Source organism: Abramis brama, assembly GCF_963993115.1.
Source record: "Abramis brama genome assembly, chromosome: 1".
Lineage (NCBI taxonomy): Eukaryota > Metazoa > Chordata > Actinopteri > Cypriniformes > Leuciscidae > Abramis > Abramis brama.
The window spans coordinates 30,295,132-30,309,285 of NC_139963.1; the positions used below are offsets into that span (position 1 = coordinate 30,295,132).

General features: G+C 39.8%; 1 protein-coding gene across 4 annotated transcripts; it reads left to right on the top strand.

Moving 5' to 3' along the window:
• Positions 1-1,537: 1,537 nt before the first annotated feature.
• On the top strand, positions 1,538-13,542 carry scaf1 (SR-related CTD-associated factor 1). Of its 4 annotated transcripts, XM_084089069.1 has the most exons (11): positions 1,538-1,725; positions 2,266-2,319; positions 2,481-2,603; positions 2,753-2,829; positions 4,989-5,089; positions 5,179-7,515; positions 7,612-8,868; positions 8,974-9,056; positions 9,798-10,097; positions 12,234-12,362; positions 12,447-13,542. In XM_084089069.1, exons 1-11 carry the CDS (start codon positions 1,720-1,722, stop codon positions 12,603-12,605), a joined length of 4,626 nt encoding a protein of 1,541 aa, XP_083945195.1. In that variant the 5' UTR covers positions 1,538-1,719; the 3' UTR covers positions 12,606-13,542. The 4 variants fall into 4 exon arrangements, with proteins under 4 accessions (XP_083945195.1, XP_083945196.1, XP_083945194.1 ...); XM_084089070.1 differs by having other exon boundaries at positions 2,465-2,603; positions 5,179-8,868; XM_084089068.1 differs by having other exon boundaries at positions 5,179-8,868.
• Positions 13,543-14,154: the final 612 nt, after the last annotated feature.

Below are 14,154 nucleotides of genomic sequence, written 5' to 3' on the forward strand. Positions count from 1 at the left end.
AAGGGTCATGGGTTTGATTCCCAGGAATTGCATGAACTGTTAAAAATGTAATGTAATTTGCTGTGGATATGTGTATTATTGAAAAGTCTGGCCCTGGGACAATGATAAAACAATACAATTTGTTAGTCTATGTTAAAAGGTTTTTGAACAGTATAAAAAAAATGAATAGGCTACGTTTCCAAGATAATTTTAATGTGAACTTTTTGAACTTTCCAAAAAGTCTTTGCCGTTTTAATAAATGTTAACAATTAGTCTGTTGTCCGAAACATCTAGCCTAGGCTAAATTTCCCAACCATTTAAAGACCCATTTTAAATAAGTAGTATAATTATAATATATTGTATGTAGCCTACTTACTAAACATCAGATTCAAACAATCACCATATAGGCTCTTTCAGACCAGCAACAATGGATGCTACATGGCATTTATGAACTAATATACAGTACCAGTCAAAAGTTTGGAAACATTACTATTTTTAATGTTTTTGAAAAAAAGTCTCTTATGCTCATCAAGCCTGCAGTTTAAAAAACATAAAAAAAAAAAAAAACAGTAATATTATGAAATATTATTACAATTTAAAATAATGGTTCTCTTTTTTAATATACTTTAAAATGTAATTTATTTTTGTGATGCAAAGCTGAATTTTCATCAGCAAGTACTCCAGTCTTTGGTGTCTTATGATCCTTCAGAAATCATTCTAATATGCTGATTTATGATCAATGTTGGAAACAGTTGTGCTGCTTAATTTTTTTTTAATAACCTGAGATACTTTTTTCAGGATTATTTGATGAATAAAAAGTTAAAAAGAACTGTATTTATTTAGAATAGAAATCTTTTGTAACAATATACACTACCGTTCAAAAGTTTGGGAACAATAACTTTTTTTTAAAAAAGAAATTAGTACTTTAATTCAACAAGGATGCGTTAAATTGATAAAAGGTGATGGTAACGATTTATATTGTTAGAAATGTTTTTATTTTGAATAAATGCTGTTTTTATGAATAAATGCTGTTAACGTTTTACTCATCAATGAATCCTGAAAAAAGTATTCCAAAAAAAATATATTAAACAGCACAACTGTTTCCATCATTGATAATAACTGAGTATCAAATCATCATATTAGAATGATTTCTGAACACCAAAGACTGGAGTACTTGCTGATGAAAATTCAGCTTTGCATCACAAAAATAAATTACATTTTAAAATATATTAAAAAAGAGAACCATTATTTTAAATTGTAATAATATTTCATATATTTCATGTTTTTTTTGTTTTTGTTTTTTTTAACTGCAGGCTTGATGAGCATAAGAGACTTCTTTCAAAAACATTAAAAATAGTAATGTTTCCAAACTTTTGACTGGTACTGTAAATGTTAATGTACTATAATCTTCTGACCCTAAAATTATTTTCTAGACTGTCTATGTTCTAGAATAATCGCTTTCATCACAGAGACATTGTTTAATCGCCTTCGATTTGCGTCATCGCCACATACAGAAGTAATAGCCGTTGATGAAAAACATCATTTCCCATAAGCCCATGCCGGCAGTTTCACAGAAGGGGAAGCAAAATGGCGGAATCGGATGGGATGGGCCTTTTATTGTGTTTCTTAAAGAAAAATGTTTCGTGCCTGTACATGTCGTTTTAAAGTTAACAACAACACTGTGGGTGGTTTCAGGGTGTTTTTAGCTTTGGGATTCACCAGCCGGCTCATCTCTGCACTATGAAGGTAAACGGCTCTTATAGCTTGTCTAACTTAGCCAGCCAGCTAACCCCTGTAGACGACAAATTGTAGGCAATTAATTATTGCAGCTAATGTGAGAAGGTTGCTTAAAATGAAGGCATGATAAGAAAGTCAGCTAGTAATACTTAATGTATCCAACATGAGTATTGGCGGTTTTCTCATGACAGTTAGTAAGTGAGGACATAGGTAGGCAAGCACTGCAGTGGAGCACACGTACTAGATAGCATCATCTGTAGCATCATTTGAAATCAGTTTCATCCGCTGTTCACGATCAGTGCTGTCACTGGGTCAAGGATTGAAGCCGCAGTGTTGAGTGTCAATACAGATCATGCTTTCTCATCAGTTTACTCGAGTGATCAAGTTCCCCTGAGTGGTCTTCTAGTTAAAGACAGATTAAATGCAGAAGTAGTTTTAGGACATCCCTCAGGTATGATTATCATAACGCGTGCAGCTTTATATGATTGCTCAGAGCTGAGGTTTCAGATCTACGTTATTCATAACAATAGTGTTGTCTGCTATGTGTAGATAGAACCAGATGGACAGGCTGAAACGGATGAAGTAGAAGTTGTGCCAGGCAAGGTAAGTGTGACATAAAGCGATATGAAACTGTCCTTGTTGGTGCAGGTGCAGGTTGGACAGTCACCGTGATCATATACTGTAGACGATGAGATGAAGATGTAGCATGCACAACTCTCTCTCTGCTGAATAGACTGAATGTCTTCAGTCTCATGTACTTGTAGTCACAGACTGAGCAATGTCCCGATGAAGAGGAGGAAGTGGAGTCTAAAGCAGACAGAAGGACAGTTGGCTTAAGATGTTTCCAGGGAAACAGAGAGACCTCGGAGGATGAGCCTAGTGAACTGGTAAAGTAAAATCATTTACGCTATTTGCATAATTGTAAGTTATTAGGTTCTGTCTTGTTACATGCTTTGTCTGTCTGTAATTTACCCAGTTTGAAACCGGTGACCTGAGTTGACCTTTTAACCGTTTAATTTGTGTTACACTCTTGTAGGGGTCTGCTGTTGTTTCTTCCTCTGAGCCTGTATTTCTCGTGCCTCAGATCAGCTCACAACCTCAGTACCTAGACTGGTAAGTGTCTAATTAAGTACACAAAATTTAAAATTGAGCTTGATAGTAGCTATTGATGTCCTATCCAAAAATTTGACTTTGTTTGCTACTTAAATTATATATTTTTTAAATGCTTAATTTAGAGATATGTGAGTGTTGTGTCAGTGTCAAATCAACCACATTTTGTAAACTGTGCCGACTAATATTTTTGATTTTGTTAATATTTTTTTCTGTACAAAGACAAACATAAATAGTGATGAAAGCCAAAATGTTAAATATTGTGGATGTACATTTACTGAGTAATCCACTTTTTCGTGGAGGGGGGTCAAAATGAGATTTAGAGCCAAATTACAGGGGGGTAAAATGACTTTAGAAAGACGGCAGCATCATTTTATTTTTACATAGGGATTGGTATCTTATTCATACCAATGATGATGATACAATTGGTATGTATCCTCTTTCCCTCCATCAAAATAATTGCATAAAACATAACTCTGTGAGTAAACAAAATCCAGTGAAAATGGTTAAGTTGAGGCACAGTAACTTGCTCTCAAACGTGTATTTATAAGAATCTATATTTGAATCAGTTTTACGGGTATTTGGAAGATGGGATTTTGTTCATTTTAACAGCTTCTGAAGCTACCAAGAGTTAAAATATCATAACTATATTTTACCACATTGACATCACTATATCTATGGGATTGAACCATATAGGGACTTAAAAAGGAAGATTCCAAAAGAAAAGTTTCATAAGAACAAGAATCTAAAATGACTTAAGATATCTTTAACAAATCTTGAATTAAAGACGTGTAAACTTCGGGAAAATAATGATGATGCTGCTGTCTTTCTAAAGTCATTTTTACACCCCTCTAATTTGTCTCAATCTGAGGTGAAAATTGTAATTTTCCTGAGTAATCCTCTACAAAATAGTGGATTACTCAGTAAATATATGTCTGTGTCTGTCATATTTTGGCTTTCATCACTGTTAATGTCTGTCTTTCTACAGAAAAAATATGAACGAAATAGAAAATTTGAGCCGGGAACCTCTGGTTGAGTTGACACGTAACTACCCTGTTGTATTTGCAGGGTGCTGGCCTATTAAGGCAAAACACAGTACACATTTTGTCCAAACATTTAGTTGACTGTGCTGAGATTAAGAGAAATTATATCTGCATGTCAATTGATATCAGATAATTCAAAATTCAGTCAAAAAACTTTATTCTCTTCAATTGCTCCACTGTATTTCATTGTTTAATTGTTGGTGCATATTGCCATTGTATTGGAGAGTGATCAGATGATTTTGTTTTTAACTTCAGGTGAGTTGATTTGACTGTCACTTATTAAATTGGGCCAGTGGAGTTCTGTGATCTCAAGATGCTTTTTTTACTTTAGACTACTTTTTGACATGACATGCTATCTTAAAAATTTAGGAAATTGGTGAGTCATTTTTATGTTTTTATGGTTTTAAGTTTTACGTAGGGGTGCGCACAAATAGTCAAATATTCAACCTTCAATAATTATTTTGAAGAAATTTTTTTGAAGCACAGGCGAAGCACTGCTACTTGGGCGCAGAGATATCATTTGACACCTGAAATCCGCTATCTCTGCGCCCAAGTAGCAATGCTTCGCCTGTGCTTCACCCCAATATAGTCCCAAGTCAATATCTTTCATACTAGGAAATCGCCTAGTCTTAATCTGCATTGCTATTTGTACTCGTTGTGAATACGCAGGCCACAAGAAGTAATTAGGTTTTTAATTTTTTTTGGATCACTTTTACTCACGACATGCTATCTGGCAACAAAGGATTCCATTCATTATGCTATGCTAAGCTAAGTTAGGGGCGGCACTGCCAGACTAAGACAATGCATGCACTGAGACAAAAATGCGTTTGCCCACCTATCTAAATGTAGGGGAGACGTTGAATAACCCCTATTTCAAAAAACGGTGGCGTGTTCCTTTAAAGCTATTGGATGCAAATTGCAAAAAAAAATAAACGTATAAAAATGTTATTTGCTCTAAATTTGTCGTAATCGCAATGTTTTAAAAATGTGTACTTTGCTTTGACACTTAACATTAACACTTATTGTTGGGGCCTGTTTTGTATTTAACAATGTGATTCAAAAACTATGAATCTTCTTGTATGAAGGAAATCATAATAGTTTTGTTTTCTTCTCCTTTAGTGACTTTGATGTGGAGCTAACCGCAGAGGTGAACATAGAGTATGGCGCATCTCTTGCTTTGTTGACATCTGTTACCCCAAACCTTGGTTACCAGAAACCAGGTAGGTTCAGGTCCATACTTTGTTTATGATCATGTAAATAGTAATGTGTGATCAAAGTTACTAATTTCTTTATTTTCTGTCTTCTATAGGATCTTTCTTGAAAGGACATTTTCTCTTTCCAGCATCTTTAAGGAAAAAGAGAGTCTCTAAAGACAGTTCTTTGCCTTCAGGCTCTTTTACTGGATTCTGCTCAAGTGTAATTCAAGCCTCGGGACAGATGCAACTGCCCTGTTCCCTCAAAAACTCTGAGAGGGTCATAGAGATGGCCAAAAGCCCTCTGCCCTCATCACCCTCCAACTCACCATCATCTCCTTCATCTGCTCCCTCTTCCCCCTCCTCCTCCCCCTCATCGTCATCTCCTGGTGGAATGAGTACAAACTACCGTGAGGATGAAGACAGAGGCCATGCTGGAGACAGCAGAGCCAGCAAAGGAACTGGAGACTTTGTGTCATCCACTTCGTCCTCTTTGATGCCATCATCAGTGGCTATGCCACCTTCTTCTTCTAATCCTTCACTCCATGCATCTTCATCATTCACACATCCATACAATGATGGACAGAGGGAGAGTTTAGAAAATGACATATATGATCCCTTTCACCCAACAGAGGGTGAGGGGGAGAGAGACCGGGCATCCACTGATGATGATGAGGAGGAAGAAGTTGATAAGTATGACCCTTTTGAACCGACAGGTTCTCCCGCCTCTGAAACAGAGGAGGAGAAAAGATGTGTAGATGAGGGGAATGAGGGAGTAAGCAGCATTAATAGCGAAGGGGATGTGTCAAAAGCTGAAAGAGTATTAGAAATGGGAGCGCCTGCTGGCACAGAGGGGGGGCCTCCAGATTCAACAGAAATTGATGCTCTATCTTCGATGTTCAATAATGTACCTTTAGAACTTAGCAAGAGATCCATCAAAGACAGAATGAGGGAACATGGAAAAAATCAAAGAGAACGGGGTACAGACTCTGAGCACTCTGAGATAGAAGAAGGAGAGATAGTGGGGGCCAGTGAAAGAGGAAGAGAACGAGTGATTAAGAGAAGGAGAGAGGTGTTACTTCCATCCTCAAGCAGTCCCTCTTACCTTCAAGGGGGTGTCCCAAAACCAGAGAGGATCTTACGAGTCTTAGAAGGTGATGGGTTTGTGTCTGTCCGTGCTGATGAAGAATGGGAGAGGGAACCAGTGGCTTCTGTGGGTGTCGGAGATCTGAGACGAAAACTGACGAGTAGGCGAAAAGAAAGATTCAGATCATGCCCTTCTTCTGCATCCATATCACCTCCGCCTGCCCCTGTTTTGCCTTTGCCTTCTCCTTCTCCTTCTCCTTCCTTTCCCAATTCTCCACCTCTATCCACTGATAAAGGGAGGAGTCGCAAATCCTCCAAGAGTTCAAAGGACAGGGATAGACGCAAGCGGAAAGAGGGAAGAGGAGAAAAGGAAAAGAGGAAAAAAAGGAAAGAGGGAAAGGAGGCAGGTGAAGGGAAAGGAGAAAGCAAAGAGATGGACCATGAAAAAAGAAGTGAAAAAGAGAACAAAGGCAAGGATAGGGAGAGAGGGAGAAGTAGCCGAAGCGGAAGTCGCAAATGGAAAAAGAGACGCAGGAGCACTCCAGAACATTCTTCCCGCTCGCACTCCCAGAATGCCTCCCGACAATCACACAGTCGCAGATCTTGGTCCAGCCCCTCGGAGGACCGCCACAAAGATAGAGACCGAGAAAAAGAAAGAGAGAGGGAGCGAGAAAGGAACCATGAAAGAGACAGGGAAAGGGACCGGTGGCGAGACGACAGGGATAGAGAACGAGACAGAGACTCCAGAAGAAGAGATGGACGAAGGAGATATAGGGATGAGGATAACAGGAGGTCAAGCAGCAGAGAGAGAGGCAGTACAAAGAGGGGCAGAGAGAAAGAAATGATTGGAGATCAAGACAGGGACAGGAGAAGAGATAGCAGGCCTGTTGTACCCCCATCAATTCAGGATCTCAATGGCTCTGATCTTTTCGCGATCAAACGTACCATCACTGTTACCACCACTACAACGACCACCACAGTACCAAGTTCACCACTCTCTAGCCAACGGCGCTCCCACAGCCGATCTGAGAGCTCTGACAAACATCATAAGAGGAAGAAGAAACGAAGGAGACGATCAGATGATGAGGAGAGAAAGGACGAGGAGCACAGGAGCCGGTCCCGACCCACCTCCCTAACGCCGCCCCGTTATCATGGATATGAATCAGACCGTCTCTCTGAGCGTCCTGAGGTAGACATGCTCTCTTTGGATGGGGAAGCACTGGATTCAGACTACCCTTCACTAGAGGACTCGCCACTACTTCCTCCTCCTCCTGAGCCCCCTCTACCCAGTCCCAAAATTAAATCTGGAGCACCCAAAGCGAGCCGACATCATTTGAAGAAGAAATCCAGACCTGGCAAGACAGTTGGTCAGTCTGAATCCACCTCCTCCTCTTCTCATAGACTAAAAGCCAAAAGTAAAAACCTTTTGTCATCTCTCTCTCCACCTCTTTCTGCATCCTCAGGCAACACCTCCTCCCTTCAGCCCACAGCATTCTCATCCACTACTAAACGAGGACGGAAAACCGGTAAGGAAAAAGTAGGGAAGAAGGATGCCGGGCGTTCTGGCAGGGCCAAAAAGCTCAGTGGCAGTAGCAGAAAGGGTAAGCTCCAGTCTAAAGTGTCTGTTTTGGTTCGTGAGGGTGTTAGCAGCACCACTGGGAACTCTGGGAAGTTGGGCCTCGACCTTCTTGGACCTTCTGGTGTTGTAAGTGGAGCTTCAGGGCCCTCAGTTGTTGGTGGGTCTATTGCTGTGGTGTTCCGCCGGGACAATGAGAGCCGGTCACCGTTTCTTAAGCCTTGCTCAGAGACCCTGGCTCTTCCAGGTAGAGGCAAAGACCCAAGTAAAACTGGGAAGCAACGCAACATCCTTGGGCCTCCGTCGTCAACAAATTCAAGTGGACTGAAGTCGAAGAAAGCCAAGCCAAGCTCTGCTACATCCACATCCTCATCTGCCTCTTCCCCTACTTCTTCATTGGCAGCAAAACGTAGGAGGAGGCCTGGAAAAAAGCTCAGAGAGAAAGAGCTAACTGTGGATGGAAGTGATTCTAAAGGCGCTAACAGTAATTGTAGCACGGCTGGTGGTGGTTGGGCAGGGGTATCAACAGAAATGCAGCCGTTGGTTGGGGTTGGATCCAAGCCATCTAGTCCTCCTTCAGCTCTTCCTGGTCCCACTCCCTCATCCTCTTCATCGTCCTCCACTTCCTCGTCAGCAAGTGTCCTTCCTCCATCCTCCTCACCACCGCACACATCCCCGTTATCTTTGCCTCCGTCTCGAGATACTAGAGAGTCATCCCCGGACTCTCAGACTGTTGATAGCAGCTGCAAGACACCAGAGCCTTCATTCCTTTTGGAGGAAGGCCCTGGTCAGTCCAAAGCCTCTTCTCTTACACCTTCAAAGTCCCCTGCCAGCCCTCCCAATCTGCTATCATCACAGATCAGGGGCGATACCATATCCCAGTCCACTTCCAGTGTTAAACCTCTCCTACCAGATGATCCGAAGGCATCACCACCATGCTCCACTTCGGCAGCTTCGGTGTCTGCCTCCATCTCTCATTCCAGTGCTCCTCTGGCAAATGATCCTTCTTCCTCCTCCTCCTCTTCAGTGTCCTCATCTTCAGTAAACAAGCCACCACCACCTCCGCCCCCACCCCCATCAGCTCCGCCTTTACCCTGGAGTCTACAAACTGGAGTGGACTGCACTGCTGGAGGTGTTTTAGCATGTGAGTGTTAAATGCATGATTATTAAGTAATTCCCTGTTGACATGCATTTTTAATTTTTAGTGTGATTAGAAGTCATAATTTCCTACTATTAAATTCCTCTTCAGTGACAGCTCTCCTCTTCAAAATGGAGGAGGCCAATATAGCCAACAGAGCCAAAGCACAAGAGTTCATCCAGGCCACAAGTCAGGTAAATCTATGATATTCTATCGGGAGACTGGAAACACAAACTCATGCGAATAAGTTTTGCATTTCAGATTTCAAGTTTGGTGAAGTCTGATGTGCAAATTTGTATCATGAGAAGGCGTGTAAAAAGTTTGATACATCACAGAGTGACTTCATAGCTGAATTAAAAGAAAGCAAACTTTAAAACTTGCAGGATTGCAGTGTTGCATAAAAGTGGAGTAGATTGTACATTTTTACAGTTTGGATTTATAATTACTTGTATGTTTTTTTAAAAAGGCGTCATAGAGCGTGACATCCATTGCAGTGTTTGAAGAAATTTTGCACGCTCAAAGATTATATATGCTGTTATGTGGGTTATGGTTTCCTTCTCAATGTACAACCGCACTCTCAAGGTATAATTTCATACATTTATTGTAACCATGTCCACACAGACGCGTTTCGGCCTAAGCTGATGGCTTAGGCCGAAACGCGTCTGTGTGGACATGGTTACAATAAATGTATGAAATTATACCTTGAGAGTGCGGTTTTTCATCTTTATTTTTGATAACTTTTTTACTACTCGCACCCATAAATGATTTGGGAGTTGAGCGCGCCTGTTCTCAATATTCCTTCTCAATGTACAATGTTCTACCAAATTCTTTAAGTCTAGTTAATTGATAGTTTCTGTCACTATTGATTGTGAAGTTCAATTAATTACCTAACTTTAACTTGATAGTGTATTCAAACTGTATTTTTCTTTACACAGATTCTCTCTCAGGCCAATCAGAACCAGACACAGCCACACCCTCCTTCATCATCCTCATCTATATCATCACAAGTTCCTCCACCTCCATCACATGCTCCACCCCAAGGACCCAATTCTGCACAGTTTATTCTCCACAGCTCTGTTCCATTGGTTGGCTGTACCAAAACGCCACCTTCACACTTGCACCCTGGAGTCTCAATGGGAGGAGGCTGTGCTCAGACTCCGCCGCCTCCATTGCCAGCGGGAATAACAGGGGGCAGTGAAATGGGCTGGGACAATGAAAGCAAAGACCCTGACAAGGTATCAATGCTTTCTGTACGTTTATATATTTCCTATACAGTGTTTCCCCTACAATGTATTAAGCAGCGGCGCAGCGCCGCCGCTGGATTTTCAGCGCCGCTGCAAAATCTTCACATGATCAATAATATCACGACATTCACTTACACACGTTGCCATAAGGGGCCGTTCACATCGTTTTCAGCATGGACAGATCAAAAGGTTTTCAGGCGCGCCTCTGTTCATGGTTGGCATAGCAACGACAGACGCCACGGGAGAGCGAGCAAGCGCTTGTGCAAAGGAGAAAGCGGTACAAACTTTTCTCCGTTGAAGTCTATGGGGTCGCTGTGTCCATTTTTTTACTGTCTATGGAAAATATGCCGTCCCGCCCCTCCGTGTTCGGCGATCAGGTTTCATTCTCGCGCAGCTTGTTTTAGTAACTTCACGTGCGAGTCTTTTCCGCTCCGTGTTTGCGCCGCGCTCTCGGTTCCGTGTGTGTGTGAGTGTGTGTCGGCGCACTGGCTCTCTGCTCAATGTTCGGCTCCGTGTTTGCGATGCGCGTTCTGCTCTGTGGTTAACGGCCCAAACGCTCCAATCATGTACCGATCATGCACTGGAAAAGCAAAGTATGCTCAAATAACGTGAAATGTCTCAGTAGTAGACTTCTGTTTGCTGAGCTGGTATAGCCATGCATGGTAAAATGACCTGCTCTGATCACATACTCTGGTAATAATAGCTTTGTATGACTATACTTTATTTTGATAATTAGTCAAAAAATAAATCTGTTAAATCTGAGTATGTTGCATAGAACTGAATGAAGAATAATATATTGATGTTTTATATTTTAATATAGGGCTATTTTCTGTCCAATTTGTGTGGACATTTTTCTTTTTTCCCCCTTTTTTGTGTGTTTGATTTAATTAGTGATTCTACATTTAAATATTGATGATTACAAGTTTGGAGGAAATGCAATTAATTGCGATTAATCACAGCAAATTGTGTGATTAATTCGTTATTTTTTTAATCGATTCCCAGCCGTAATATATATATATATATATATATATACAGTGCTATGCATAAGTTTAGACACCCATGCTAAAGTTGACTAAAAAGAGGAATAAAAAATCATCTTTTGGAAATTGAACTTAATGCCTTAATCTAAAAAATGAGGAAAAATCCAACCTTTAAGGACACCAATTTTCTTTGTGAATGAATTATGTATCGCAAATAAATAAATGTTCTTCCTTAACATACAGGGTGCATAAGTCTGGACAGCCCTATGTTGAGGCAGGCAGATTTTTTTATTTTTAAAGGCCAGTTACTTCATGGATCCAGGATACTATGCATCCTGATAAAGTTCCCTTGGCCTCTGGAATTAAAATAGCCCCACATCATCACATAGCCTTCGCCATACCTAGAGATTGGCATGGAGTACTTTCCATAAGATCATCTCTCAATGCAAATCAAACCAGCTATTAGGCTAACTGAAATAAAACCATGCCAATCTCTAGGTGTGGTGAAGGCTATGTGATGATGTGATGATATATATATATATATATAGGCTATATATAATTTTTTTTTTTTTTTTTTTTTTTTTTTTTTTTACATAGTGCCCCTTTCTTACATTTGAGCCTCAAAATGTATGTCTCAAAATGTCCATTTCTATCCACAAAACTTGCCAGAAGTCATGGTTTAAGGGGTTATTAAAAAAAAAAATCTTCCGGGGGTGCATGCCCCCGGACCCCCCGCGAGCGGCTGGGTAACAACCTCCGGCACGTAACAGCACCGCTGCTGGAAAAATTTATAGGGGAAACACTGCTATAATTAGGGCTGCACAATTAATTCAAGAAAAAATTGTAGTATGACTTTGTGGGATTATTTAATCTCAGAAGTAAATTAATTTAACAGTTTGAGTGAACGCAAAGATAAGGTTTTATTAATTTAAAGACAGTAGATATTGTTTGATAATTTGTCATTTTCTTGCTTCCTGTCTCAGCGATTTAATGTACTTTTGTTTTCTTTCCCTGGAAATCAGAGCAGCAATATGAGTAGTTAAATGTTTGTCATGCTGCAATTCAAATTGCAATCACAATATTTTAAGTAATTGCAGTATTATCCCATCTATAACAATTTAATTTTAAATCACTTACCTTTGCTTAGTATCTGAAGAAGCTGCACACCCAGGAGAGGGCAGTAGAGGAAGTCAAATTGGCCATCAAGCCATACTACCAGCGCAAAGACATCAATAAAGACGAATACAAGGATATCTTAAGGAAAGCTGTGCACAAGGTAAATATAGCTTCAAGATAATAGCTTCTAATAAATATCTAGAAAGAGTGTATCGGTATGACTAAATCTGTCTTTACCTCACAGATTTGTCACAGCCGAACAGGTGAGATCAACCCAGTTAAAGTGAATAACCTGGTCAAGCTTTATGTCCAGAGGTACAAGTATTTTAGAAAGCACGGCCGCAAGATGGACGAGGAGGAAAAAGAGGACAGGGAGTCTGCCTCAATGCATTCCTCAACATGATTGGACAGAGACTGTTTATTTCTCTCCATCTGGTCGAATAAGTTTGCAAAATCTCCTCCCCTGCACGTGTTTGAGCCCACCATGGCTATTGAGTGAAAGTCGTTTGTTATATTGTTCTGTTCCCCCTATGTGTTGCCATCTTGTAAACTTGAGTACTCCACCCTCCTTCCTGTCTCTCTTTCTTGTCTTGCTATAAATATGTATGAATATAGAAATGTGGTAAGATATAAAGTATACTTAAAGCGTTCTAAAGCATACACTCGGGAGAGACAAAGATGGCGCAAACACTCTCTTACACATAATGTTCAACCTGTACATACTTTAAGTACACTACATAGGTGTTCTTTCTTCCTCTCCCCCTTTCTGAGAAGAGTGCACATTTTAAAGTCAGCTAGCCGACTCATTTATTACTATTGAGGTTTTGAGTGTGATAGAATGAATGACAGAATTGCGAAAAGAATGTTATCTTTACCCCTTCGAATTTTCTTTTACTGCTAGGATTGCGAGTGCAGCCTGTTTTTTTCCCACTGTGTCAAAGAGCATTCTTTTGTTTAGGTGCTACTTAAGACAGATGACACTCATTCAAGTTTTGAGATAGCTCTGGAATGGAGGGCATGTACCATCGGTTCCATCTCTCATAGAATAGTGAATGTGTATATGGATCATGGAACAGAATGATGTTTGATAATGTTTGTTGACAACTGAAATTTAAATGTATTCTGACAAAACTTCCCTTAGCTAGAGAATTTACTTTCCCCAGTCAAAGTTTCACATAATATAATTGAGTTGGCAGAAGACAGTCGTTGGAAGAGGTACCTACAGTGTGTAAATGAATGGTTGAGATAAATGCATGTGTTTTGGATTTTATTTGTACTGAAGAAACCTGTAGTGATTTTGAAGGTCACTTGAGCGATAAACTTGTGCCCTTTCTTCCAAATGAAGGCGTCTGGCTCTTTTCTTACTCAAACAAAATATTTAAATCTCTTCCATTTCTTTGACATCATGAGTGGCTTGTCTATTTCCTCCAATTTTAGGTATACTTGTATGTCTGATGACTTTTCTAAAGACTTGCCTAATATATTACTTTGTTATAACCTTATGTAGTACATACATTATAGTTTCCATCATTAGTCATTACAAACAGACAAATGTGCATGTTTAAAACATATAAAATCTGCATTTCCTCAGGTATACATTTTTCAATTGTTGTTAGTGTAGTTATTTGTGATTTAGTTTCCCTAATCACTATATGACAAAGACAGTAAAATATGTATAGCCTGAGGGTAAAAAACTTAATTGAAATCAGCGGAGGACAAAACAAGGACTTATAGTTGCACAATACCGACTGCACCAAGTTTTTCACGGATACTGTGCCAATATTTAAAAACTGATGATTTATTTCACATTTTTGATTAAAAACAGTGACACTGCAGAACATGCTTCCATGTAATTTAATGTTAAGTTTCATCTGTTAGCTAGAACTAAATCATAAAGACCTAGTTCAAAATGATGTACATTAAATTACATTGTAGCATGTTTTGCAAAGTGC